We start from the raw sequence: 11,707 nt of genomic DNA, 5'->3' as shown, positions 1-11,707 counted from the left end.
GCTCGTGCCCAAGGAAGCTGAGGGTGCTCCAGACTGACATACCTCATGTGGGAGCAGACTCTGGAACCATGTAACTACAGGGGCTGGAAGGGAGAAGTTCAGACTAAGGCTACAGGACACTTCCACATATGCAAACCATCACAGACCAGTCATACTGAAGCTTATATTCAACATGTTGTGCCAACCTTCATCTTCATTACTGCCTTCGTGTATTTCTTCCACTTGCCTCCATTGAATTATGCTCTAAGTCCCCCAGAAAGTGCTTGAGTATCTACATGCCTTGGACCATGATCTGGACTGGCACAAGAGCAGATCTATTTAACAAAATTCAAGTTAAAGAGAAGGTATGGACATTTTTTAATTCTTATTTCCCTTGGCCACTCTAAATAACTCTGGATAAGAACAAACTGCTTGTACCTACCAGTAGAAGACCTATCATCTATAAATTTCATCTACAGCAGTGTAATTGTGCAGAGAAATCCACATATGGGACAGTTTGCTTCCATATCTCCTTCCAAAAGAGTTTTCGTTTCACTGTTTTAATCTGTTATTCTGGATTAAAATCGAAGTTTCTGCAAAATAACTTCAGAATAATGTTTCTGGATTTGCCAGCAGCAGAAATCATAATTCATCCTATCATTACAAATGCCTACATGGAAAAGTCAATGAGAAAAAAATGGAAAGGGAGAAAGCTTCCTTTGTACTCGACAGCACCAGACCTATCATATTTTAGAACACTACTGGTACTACCACATCAATAAAATTGTCAAGCAAAGCACAAGTAGGGAAGTATGCTATTGTAATTTTTTAGGATTTCTTGAAGGTTTGTCAATAAGGTATTAGAAATTCACTCAAGTCTGAAAACCAAGTTATTTTTACACTCAGATTTGCAATTTCTACTTTGGAACTGCAGAATGGTCAGCCACATAAAGCCATACACTGAACCCCAAATCTTGCATGTTGCCACACATTGTGCATGTATATATAAGGCCACCAAGACTATTTTGATTCCGTGGATGTGTCTGCCTGTACTGAGAAAGGAAGTAACACATTTTTTTCTTGAAACTTGCTTGCAGGCTCAGGTCTTCTTCAGTATTCCTAACCAAGAAAAATTATGGCAATTTAATAAAACGTGGAGAAAATCCTACAGTGTGACAGATCAGCTATAAAAGCACACACTGAAATGAGGACAACGTTTAAGCCATCAGAATTTTCTTCATGTGACCAGATTTTTCTGTGTCATACTCAGCACACAGAGATTTTCATTTTTCAGAGCTGTAAGGAATTTGACAAGTAAACCTACTACGGTTAATAGCATTTTAATCTTTATGCATAATAATCACAAACCTACATTATACAGGTTTGATAATAACTGACAGCTGAATTTGAAGTATACATTTCGTTCTAAAATAGATGCGCATGTAGGTGGATGTGTTGTAGAAATATAATATACTACATGGCTGAGCCTAGATAAGCTGGTGATTCTCAAACGTCAGCATCATCCGCACAAAGTTAGGGTTGAAATCTGCTCTCTTAAATACCTGTTCATCCTTCTTATGGCACTTTCTCTAAAGAGCTCAGTGAATAGTAGATAAAATAAGTATCTAATGAGGTATGACAGAAACTCTGATGGAGCTAAACAGCAGAGATCTAAATTCTAATAAATAAATGAAGTCAAACATTTACTGCCAGCAACTATGTCAAGTTAGCCATAGGAAACTGTAGCTCCGCAGCTGGAGAAGGGCAATACTCTGCAAGCCAGAGAAGCGATGGAACTCCTCCAGCTTTGATTATTTATGGTGTGATGATGAAGGAACAACTTTCCATGTGAGGAACAGCTTTAAAGTTGAACAGTGAAGCTGAATCAGAGATTTAATGAAAAATCAGAGGGGAACAAAACTACAGCTACAAAAACAATAACATTCGTTTTAACAATTTAAAAATATAATTTATGTGCAAAACCAGATGTTAACTTGTCCAGCTTGAAGGTAAACAGCAAACTGTATTCCTAACAACCCTTCCGCTGAATAGCAAACATGCACTATTTAATGTTGCCGTAAATAGGGCTCACTTTGTACCTCCAAATGTTATCAAAATGAACACAAATGCAAAACAAACACATTTTAAACAAAGGGCACATCTGTATTTAATGCAAATCTATTTTCAAAAATCCCAACCTTTCGTAATCTACCATAATCATAACAGCCTGAAACATAAGAATGCTTTCAGACTCGGAAAAAAAAGCTTCTAATTTTAAACATTTATGAGGACACCGAGAAGTGCCTTAGAACCATGCTTTAAAAAGATGTTTTCAGGCTTTAAATTGCTGAAAGCTGAGACCTCTTTACACATTTGGCCTGGACTAGAGAAGAGGAAGGGAAGCACAAAAATATGATGAAAAGACTATACATGAGAATTTCCATTTAAAAAAATTCAACCCACTCTCTCATCCCAAACCTTCTTCCTCCCATCATCATTGCAGCTCCCCTCCTTTTACCCAAAATGAAAGGGAGTGGCTCTTCTTGCATGATAACCGCCACTAAACAACTCACCAACATCACTAGGGCTGATGCACCACCATTTTTAACAAACACTTCTTGAAAATATTTTTGAAGGACAACTCTGCCATCATTGGTGCTGTTCCTGAACAGGAGGGACTCCATCTCAGAGCTGCATTCATTTCAGCTTATTTTAAACTGGTATAGTTTACAATATAATATAGTATAGGAACAGGTGATTTTGCAAGATAGGTGATTTAACATCCGCTCTAAATAACGAACATGATCAAACCTTTTTATGTTTTTTGCCCAACTCTTTCAAATGCATGCTTTATGCTTGGAATGAACTTCCCTTTGATATATTGTAACTATGTGAAGCAGGGACTGTTCTCACATTTCTGTTTCAGGGAAAATACCAAGCTGTTTGATTTTCAAAGTTAAAGGATTAAGTTGGGGGAAAAACACTTCTAAATGCAAACACACTCTACTAAGTTAAATATAGTCTCAGTCTGATATGAAACACTGACTTTAAAATTAGCTACTCCTTTCCAAATACGCCATACATTCTCCTCCATCTACCCAGTGACAATAAATACCTTAGGCATTAAAAGATGGGTGTGTCAAGAATAAGAACAAGTAGTATATTTAAAGTAGTTCAGCATACAAAAGTACCGTACGAAAGCAAAGAAACAACCACAAATATGTATTAATACCAACAGATAGTAGGAAGGAAGTTCTGAAAATCCATGGGGATTCTTCCAGCTTAACAAGCACCTGTACAGTTCTATGAGCATTTTCCTTTTGTCTTTTATTTTTCTTGGCTCCAGTCTTATAGTTCAACTCCAGGGCAAAGCACCATACAACAAGAAATTACATTCAAAACTATTTGCTCATCAAAATTGCCTTTACTGTTTAAAACCAAAACACATACACAAAATATTGCAACAGCTTCTGGAATCCCACTCAGAAAACCCAATATTTTTAGATCCCTTCTCGTGTTCTCATCACCACAATTTTTGCCAAACAGCGAGAGGCGACCCAGGACATCTCAGGAATGACTCTTTCATCACTGCAATCCCTCAATTACAGTTTGACCGCAAGAAGAAATGAATAGAGTAGTACTGTAGAGACAGTACTGGTGTATTTTCCAGTTTGCCCTCTGATGTGCTCTGACTTCTGTTGAACAGTGATATAGTGATTTCTTACACTGTCTCCATTATTGCTCCCAAAATAATTCAGAGGTACATAAGGCTTTAAGTAACAGCAGTTTAAACACCAATTTCACACTAGATTCAATGGCTTCAATGACCTTTTCATCAAAACTGAGCTCCAGAACTCCATCTCCTTACAGCTTGAACTGACTTGCCCCCTTGGAGATGTGCTGAAACGGTCACCGTGCCTGCCCTGTAGCAGGGGTCACAGAATGCACTATTCCTGAACTTCAGGCTGCCACAGCTTTGCATCCTGGTAAGGTAACTGTTAACTGGCTCCTGACTGCAAGGTTAAGGTGCTGCATGCAATTCCTCTAGTACAGTAAATGTGGCAACACAAGTGAAGAAACCTCATTACCTGTACCAGAGACTTGTAAGTGAAGGAGGAACAATTTCCCTTTAAAGCCATAGACTGGGTCAACTGCAGAGGTACAAAAGCTATATACCAAGTGTGTTAAAGGCAGAGTGCTAACGGTGTTGGCAGCAGTAGTGCTGCTGTCACAGGAGGTGCAAGGAACATGCTAAAAGTTCACTGTGAAACATGCAGTCTATTGCAGAATGTCAAACTTCCAAGGAGTAACCAATTCAGATTACTATTTTTAGAACAAGCTTGCTTTTTTTCATAAAGAGTCAAGCTTTGAGAGTTCCATTGTCATGGGTGGCAACTCCCTCATCTTCAAACCAAAAAGCTAGAGGCAAAAAAATACATGTAGATTTTTCACTTAAAAAATGCAAAGATCCTTGCTGTTACCAGGACAGAATATAACAACTAAAAGACCTGCCAATAACAAACCTGCAAGCAATGAACATGGTTGAAGATACTGAAATCAAGAAAACAAGAATTAAAAGCTCTTAAATTATAGATTATAAAGCTCCTGAATGCCGGCTGCATGTATGCACATTCAAATGATCCAGAGAACTGCACGAAAATATATATTTACCATAAAATATGGAAACATAGTTGGGACTGAAATTACACTTCCATTCTGGTTTGTCATTTCATTCAAGACTGAGATTACTTCATATAAACTGATTTACTTCTGTGTGTATAGTATAATTTAGCTTGAAAATCTTTTTCCTTGCTGTTAACTATTAGTATTGAGTATTTGCTGCTACTAAGTTCCTTAAGCGTGAATTTTAAGTCCAGTGTTTCATAATCAGCTTGCATGTACCCATCTGGAATGATACTGGATAAATACATTTTCTATTAAACAAAATAAAGGTTAGCGTAACTTAAAACCCCCCCAACAAACCCAAACAAAGTGATACAGCTCTTGAGTTAGTTTAGCAACACAGCAAAAAAACATAAACAATTTGGTAAGGTACTTGATGTTTTTCATAGTATTGTAGAATTGAGTTTCAATATTCACCATTATTAGAAAGTTCAATAATTCCTTGTTTTGATAACAAACTAAAAATTGTCCATAAAGTGGAAGGGTCTTCACAGTTATGATGACCCTGCCAATGATTACAAAGGTCCTCTTTTCTTCCAAATAACTGTTTGCATAAAATGCAGTTATATCCCACTTTAGACCAAATTTCTATTTTTTTGCTTGGTGTACCAAAACCTACATTTTGCATCTCCTTGGCTGCTTCACCGCTTCCTGACTGAGTCAGTTCACTTTTAGATAACATACCAACATTATTTTGATGGTGAAAGTATATCTGTCTTTTCAGTTTTGGAAAAGTATAAAACTCCTCTTCATGGGTACTGCATTTTGCTAAATGTCTTCTCTCATTGCGCTGTTTCCAGAAGTGGGTTGCATGTTTGATCAGTTCCCCCTTAGCTCCTCTATTTCCCTGCAAAACCCCTTCCTTTACTCTTCCCTGGATCTCTTCTCCATGAGAGCACAGTAAGTGAAACTTCATTTCACCAAAAGACTGTGCAATAAACTGGCATCGACCACATTTGATCTGTAATTTCACTTCTCCTGGGTTATGGAATAGGTCCTCAAAATTGCACTTATTTCCCCTGTTAAAAAAAGGAAACACAAACTATTTCAGTACTAGCCATGCATAGAATAGAGAATGCAACTTCTGTCCTTGTAAGTTCCAAGAAGAGATGACATTCATGAAACATCCTTTTAATTAGAAACAGGCACTGTTGCTACAGTATCTAATTCATTTGGAACATAAAAAAAAGAAAAATAAAATAATAGTAAGGCTGATTGGGAAACAACTGAAACCAAATATTATTCAACACTGCTGAGTTTAAGAATTGCCTCCAAAACTAGCCTTGGTAGAAATAATCGTTTAACAACACTAACCTTTTAATAAAAGGTTAATAATGTTTTTTTAAGTTCCTGATTTAGTGAGGTCAATCCAAATATTTCTAGCTCTGTGCTAGAAAAGTGAAAATGAGTATTACTTGTAGCATACTCCTAAGAGAAACTAACTTGTTTACACTGAATGATCTAAGGTCAGTTTAAGGCAAAACCACATGTCCCACCTCCTACTCCAAGATGGAAACAATGAAACTTCAAAGTTTCTTTTCTTTCCCTAAAAGTCTGTAACACAGTTTTGGAGTTTAAATGACTAATTTACATTCAGACAGCCCCTCTCATTGATTTAGGACAGCTCTGCACTATAAAGGAAACATGTACACACAGAGCTAGCAAGTACCTTGTTTAAGTTAAGCCAATCAAAAGAAGATCTCCACAGAAACCTTCTCACAACATCTACAAAAAGGACTACATAATACTGTGTATTTATACACATTAGACAGATTACTCAAAAAAATAGATAAACTGAATGATTCATTGCATGACAGCTAGCAAGGCTGAAAGAAAAGCACTGCTGTTTCTTAGGTTCAGTACCTTAAAACCCTCTAACTGATGCCCCAGAGAGTGGAGCTATGCAAAGCAAAATGTGCAAAGTTGAACTGTAGTGTCATAGTAAGGCGCCAGGTTAAAGCCCTGAGCTTAATAAAGCGTACTTCAATGAAAGTAAATGCACAGTGGAACAAACAAAAAAGCCAACTTTTATACTGTGTCAGGAAATTTCACCTCAAAATCATAATGCAGAGATAAAAGAATGTTCTATCCATCTTAATATGGTAAATGTTAACTTTTCTACTTGGCTAAGTGATTGCAAAAGCAGCAGTAATCAACATACAAGATGGATTAGCTCACAGCACTCCAGAGAAGGAAATAGGATAATGATATTTAATAGGGTAAACAAACTACAAGCTAATACTGAAATATGAATTGCTTTTCACTTATTGCAGTTGGTTCACTTACCTTCTGGGGAAAACCCCAAAATGAGCGTGAGAAATCAACTGACCAAAATAGCTCCACTGGCAGTATATTGGGTATTACTAGAACATATGCAAAATTGCTCTGGATATTCAAGTGTCAGTAATAATTTATATTCAATAAATCAGCTAAAATATCAGATGGTCTAATGGATTTATTAGATTCCTTAACTAAATATTTAAATCATTAGGAATCTTACTTAGGGGGGAAAAAAGCAATAATTTTAATAAAGGTGCTATTTATGAATTTCCACTGACAACCTGAAATCCCCTTTTCATTAGCATTTAATTAGTGAAAACACTCACCTCTCTGTTGCTTCTTCTGCCTCTTTTATATTTGTGTCTCTCTTCTTTAAAGCATCTTGCAGCTGTTGCTCACTAGTAGAGGGCTCTGTGCTGATAACAACCCTATGAACTTCTCTGAGGTGGCCAAAATACACCTTTGCATGGCCAAAAACTTTAGCACAGAATTCACAGCACACAAGCTTTTTGGGTTTGCCTTCATTGTGATGAAGTTTCATATGCGTGCTCAGGCTTCCAGAATGAATATATGCTTTCCGGCAAATTCGACAACTGTAAGGCCGTTTGTTGGTATGTGTGTTCATATGGTCCTGAAGATGGTGTTTAAATTGGAAGATATGGTTACAAACATGACATTTATGCAATGGCTTAGGTATCACTGAACATGCATTTCTACTTAAATCACTTGATTTCACTGATGTAGCATCACTATGCTTGTAACTTAAATATTTATTGGGAAGTGAACTATTTAAAAAAATATCTTGGTCTAAATGGTCAGTAGACGGTGTCTCTACTATTGCTGCAGAAGTCAGTGGTGCAAAAGCCTGCACAACTACCACTGGTTTTGGTCTGATACTACGGTATTTTTTCACTGCCTCTGCTTTTTTGTCTTCAGGTGGCTGAAGATCAACTTTTGCCCTTTCTCTCCCTTCTCTGAACTTATTCATGATACATTTCCTTCGCTTGGTCTGAAAAGCCAATAAATCATCTGGGGCTCTTCTTTTCCTGCCTCTTCTTTTAGAGGCTGCACTGTTCAATTTTTTAAGACTGTCGACATCCACTTTACCGGATGGAGAGAAGGTATTTTCTCGAATGGCTTGTTTGGGGATTTGTGTAAATGATACAGCTAATCGCTTATCATATGCTTTAGTAGGAACATGAAAGGTTTTCGCCAAAGCTGGTATCTTTTCACATTCAGATCTTAGTGAAGGACCAGATACATCTGTAACATTAGTATTCTGCTTAGATTTACAGAACACTGAATTTTTAATCCTTGAGTAAGGCAGAATAGGAAGTTTTCCTTTTGGTGCTGATGGAGTCGTCTGTACTGTACTGCCAAAAACTGCTGGTGACAAGACAGCAACAGAATTTGCAGAATTTGTGGATTTTTCCTTTAGTTTCTCAGGCGTTATGAATGACTCTCTTGTGGTTTCAGATGCTGTCTTCACAGAGCGTAGACTCAGTTTCATGGGATTAATTGTACTTGCCGGCTTGGATAAAGAGTCTTTAACTACAGATCGTCCAGAAACATTACCATTAGCAATTTCGGTTTTGTTCACTAAAGGAGATCCAGATTCCACACAATTGCTTTTATTTACTAATGTGGCAACTGTAATTTCAGCTGAGTCACGGTCTGTTAGCATCGCTTGTTCAGTTGAATCTGAACTAGAATGAGTTTCAGGACAGTCTTCAGTTAAAGCAGTCACGGGGGAAGTCTGTGATGAGATGGATGCTTTGGTAGGAATCTTGCTATGTGCATCCAAAACAGAGATTTGTGCTGGTTTTTTGTCACTTAGCAGTTTTTTTCTTACAGATTGGTACCTAGGAATAGGCAGCTTTAGGTTTTCAGAAGGGGCCACATTTGACTGCTGGACTTGCTGCATTAGGGCAGGGGCAACATACGGCAAGGCCAACAGAGAAAAAGTCCCCTCATGACCAGCGACCTGCATGACAGCATAGTTTTGAGTTGGTACCACCAGAGGTTTAGAAACTGAGGCTGAAATCGGTGTATTTTGCTCAGGCAAAGATGACTGAAGACAAGAAACCACTCCGGATGTTAAAATTTTTGGTACCATTTTTGGAGCAATGGTCCTAAACTGACTTTTCTTCTGAAAACTTCGTATTATATCCGAAGGGGATTTGTGCTTATCTGTAATAATAACATAACAAAGATGTAATATAATATATAATACTTCTTTTAAAAAAAATACTGTATCAACTATAAAACTGCTCACAAAGGATACTGTTACACACAAACTCTTAATTAAAAGTATTTACGTATTTAAGTGACCACTAACTTAAGTTTAGAAATGCAAAAATTTCACGGACAAAACAAAAACACTCCCTGAAGCAATGTGCTTGAACATAGAGATGCAGAAAAACCCCTCTTAATCTAATCTTAAATGGATGTTTCATTCTAGTTAGAAACTACATGACATTTCAGAACAAATACACCTACAAGTCTCTTTTGCCCTGGAAAAGCTGCACTAGCAAGATGGCAATATTCAGCTGGAAGAACTAAGAGGGCCAAGATTTAAACTCCATGATGCAGAACTTTTCTGCGCACCTGCTCTGATCATCTCTCTCAACCAGAGCCATGGCATCTTTCAGAGTTTCTGTAACATTTAGTATTTGTGGGGTTTATCACAGACCAAAGCTTACCTGATGAAGTCTTTAAAAAATTACTGCTACATAACATGCAAATAATGTGCAATAAAATCAAAGAGGACTTGAGAGAAGGTGTACCATTCTTAAATACCCAATCACATACATTGCTTACGTGCCTTTAATGCACAGTAGAACTACTGTAGTAATTCAAATATTTTCTTGCAAGATGCGATTTATCAAGGTTATATCACAGTTTCTTCTTGTTTCTATTTGTGTTGGTAAATGTCATAAATATTTTTAGCAAAAAAGAATGTGATGATAAACAAGTAAAACAAGTAAAAGGCAAAAGCTAAAATGTAAAATATAATCTGCATTGAGCAGCAGAGATATATGCTGACCTTTCAGACACTCCATAAAAACGGATTTGATATATAATTAATTGTACCACTACCATTTCAGGTAACAGCCTCATTACTCACTCCCAAATTCAACTGCTAATGATTCCAGTTCTCAAAAACTGGGATAGGTTTCCTGAAAAAAAAAAAAAAAATTCTCCACAATTTCAACCACTGAAAATTCAACTACAAAGATCCCAAGCAGAAAGGCAATTTGGGAAGGCAACAATGTAAGAAAAACTCATTTCAAGAGAGGAATCACATTTGAATAGAATATGTAAAAGTAAATGTTGGCACCCTGAAATACTACAGTAAAGTAATTCCACGGGGAAGTTTTCATTCTTTACCATTTTAAAGCCTTGTACTACAAATGCATTTATACATGGTTATGGACTTAAAGAGATAACTGTGAATTACTACCAACACTGGAAACTCCAGTAAGTTTATCTTAATCCTGGATGTTCTTCTCAGACATCACACACTTTGCAACATGCACTGCAAGTTACAGAGCTATCATATTTCATGACCAGAACTCCTGGACAGATATACGTGCATACTCATGGTATGCACATGTGCAGTAAATCCACTGCCTTCAGGACATGCTAGATTCACTGAGCAATCACATATAAACTGTACAGTTCATACATAGTAGGTCTGATGCTTCTCAAAACTCTTTGACCTACAGCAGGTTCATAGAGTAATAACTATGCAGGGTATAAACCTTTGATCCTTTTATTGCCATCTACAGCATCAAACTCCAAGTCTATTATGCACCTTCTTGATCCTCCAATTAAGTGAAAGTACTATGCACCACCCTAACTTTCTTTCTGCTCAATGTCTGTACAGATATTCTGTACAGACTGGACTACTGTACATATGGAAATCCTACACAAAATAAGGAGAGATTCCTATACACAGGGATAAGTCTAGACCTACCAAGTTTGTGCAACCTGGAAAAACCAGAAACTTGGTAAGTTTAAAATTCTGTTTCCCTACAGAAAAGGACCTTTTTATTCTCCAAAAGCTAGAAGCATGTACTATTTCAACCTACAATCACGAAATATATAGACACCTTTGTCTTTTCAACTGCTAAGATTGCTAATAATACTCAGGTTATTTTTTGTTTCCTGCAGGGTATCTTCTTGTTGCTGCTTTTGAGGAAACACTGTTAAGAGCCTCTGAGAAGTACAATAAAATGATGAAAAGTCCTGTAATCATTAACTAAACTAGCCCTGAACTTCAATGCCAGTTAACAGGTCAAACTGTACAGTTTAAATACAGTAGAGGACAGAATAAGTGTACTTTTCTTTTAGGGTACAGTGTCTGCTCTTGTTTTTCCAGATTATGCTTGCCATATACTGACATTAAAGACTTCTTCCAAATCAGCAGTTACTCAGCTTGCCACAATTTTCAACATGAAGCAGTTTCCATTCTCTCTCACACTTGGCTTGTACCTCTCCCTTTTTATTTCAAAATCTCATTCATTGATTTGCATAAACTTTTTAGGAAAGCCCACACTTCAGTAGACTGCTCCCTGTGCTACTTTACACTCCAAGTTATAAGGTACCTGCTCGCCAACCAATGGTAGCAAATGATGTGAGTTCAGGAAAAGACGGAAGTTTTGCTGTTGACGTGCCACCTCTACAAAAGTGCAGAAACGGCAGCCAAAGCACCACAAAAGAAAGTTTAATTTGAGATTAGGAGAAAATATTTGTAGAAATA

At 37.1% G+C, this 11,707-nt stretch overlaps 1 protein-coding gene across 16 annotated transcripts in view; it reads right to left on the bottom strand.

Moving 5' to 3' along the window:
- Positions 1–1,304: 1,304 nt before the first annotated feature.
- The window catches only part of ZNF438 (zinc finger protein 438), a 59,025-nt gene continuing 48,622 nt past the window's right edge, over positions 1,305–11,707 (bottom strand). For 15 of the 16 annotated variants that reach the window (XM_074832980.1, XM_074832988.1, XM_074832999.1 and 12 more), the window contains 2 exons: positions 7,269–9,132; positions 1,305–5,681 (listed from right to left, as the gene is read on the bottom strand). In XM_074832980.1, coding sequence (XP_074689081.1) covers positions 5,069–5,681; positions 7,269–9,132 — 2,477 coding nt within the window. In that variant the 3' untranslated portion in view covers positions 1,305–5,068. Of the gene's footprint in view, positions 5,682–7,268; positions 9,133–9,988; positions 10,045–11,707 lie in introns of those variants that run through there. The other variant, XM_074833039.1, reaches the window with a different exon arrangement.

This window comes from Strix aluco, chromosome 1 (assembly GCF_031877795.1).
Source record: "Strix aluco isolate bStrAlu1 chromosome 1, bStrAlu1.hap1, whole genome shotgun sequence".
NCBI lineage: Eukaryota > Metazoa > Chordata > Aves > Strigiformes > Strigidae > Strix > Strix aluco.
This window is presented reverse-complemented; position numbering and strand designations above follow the sequence as displayed.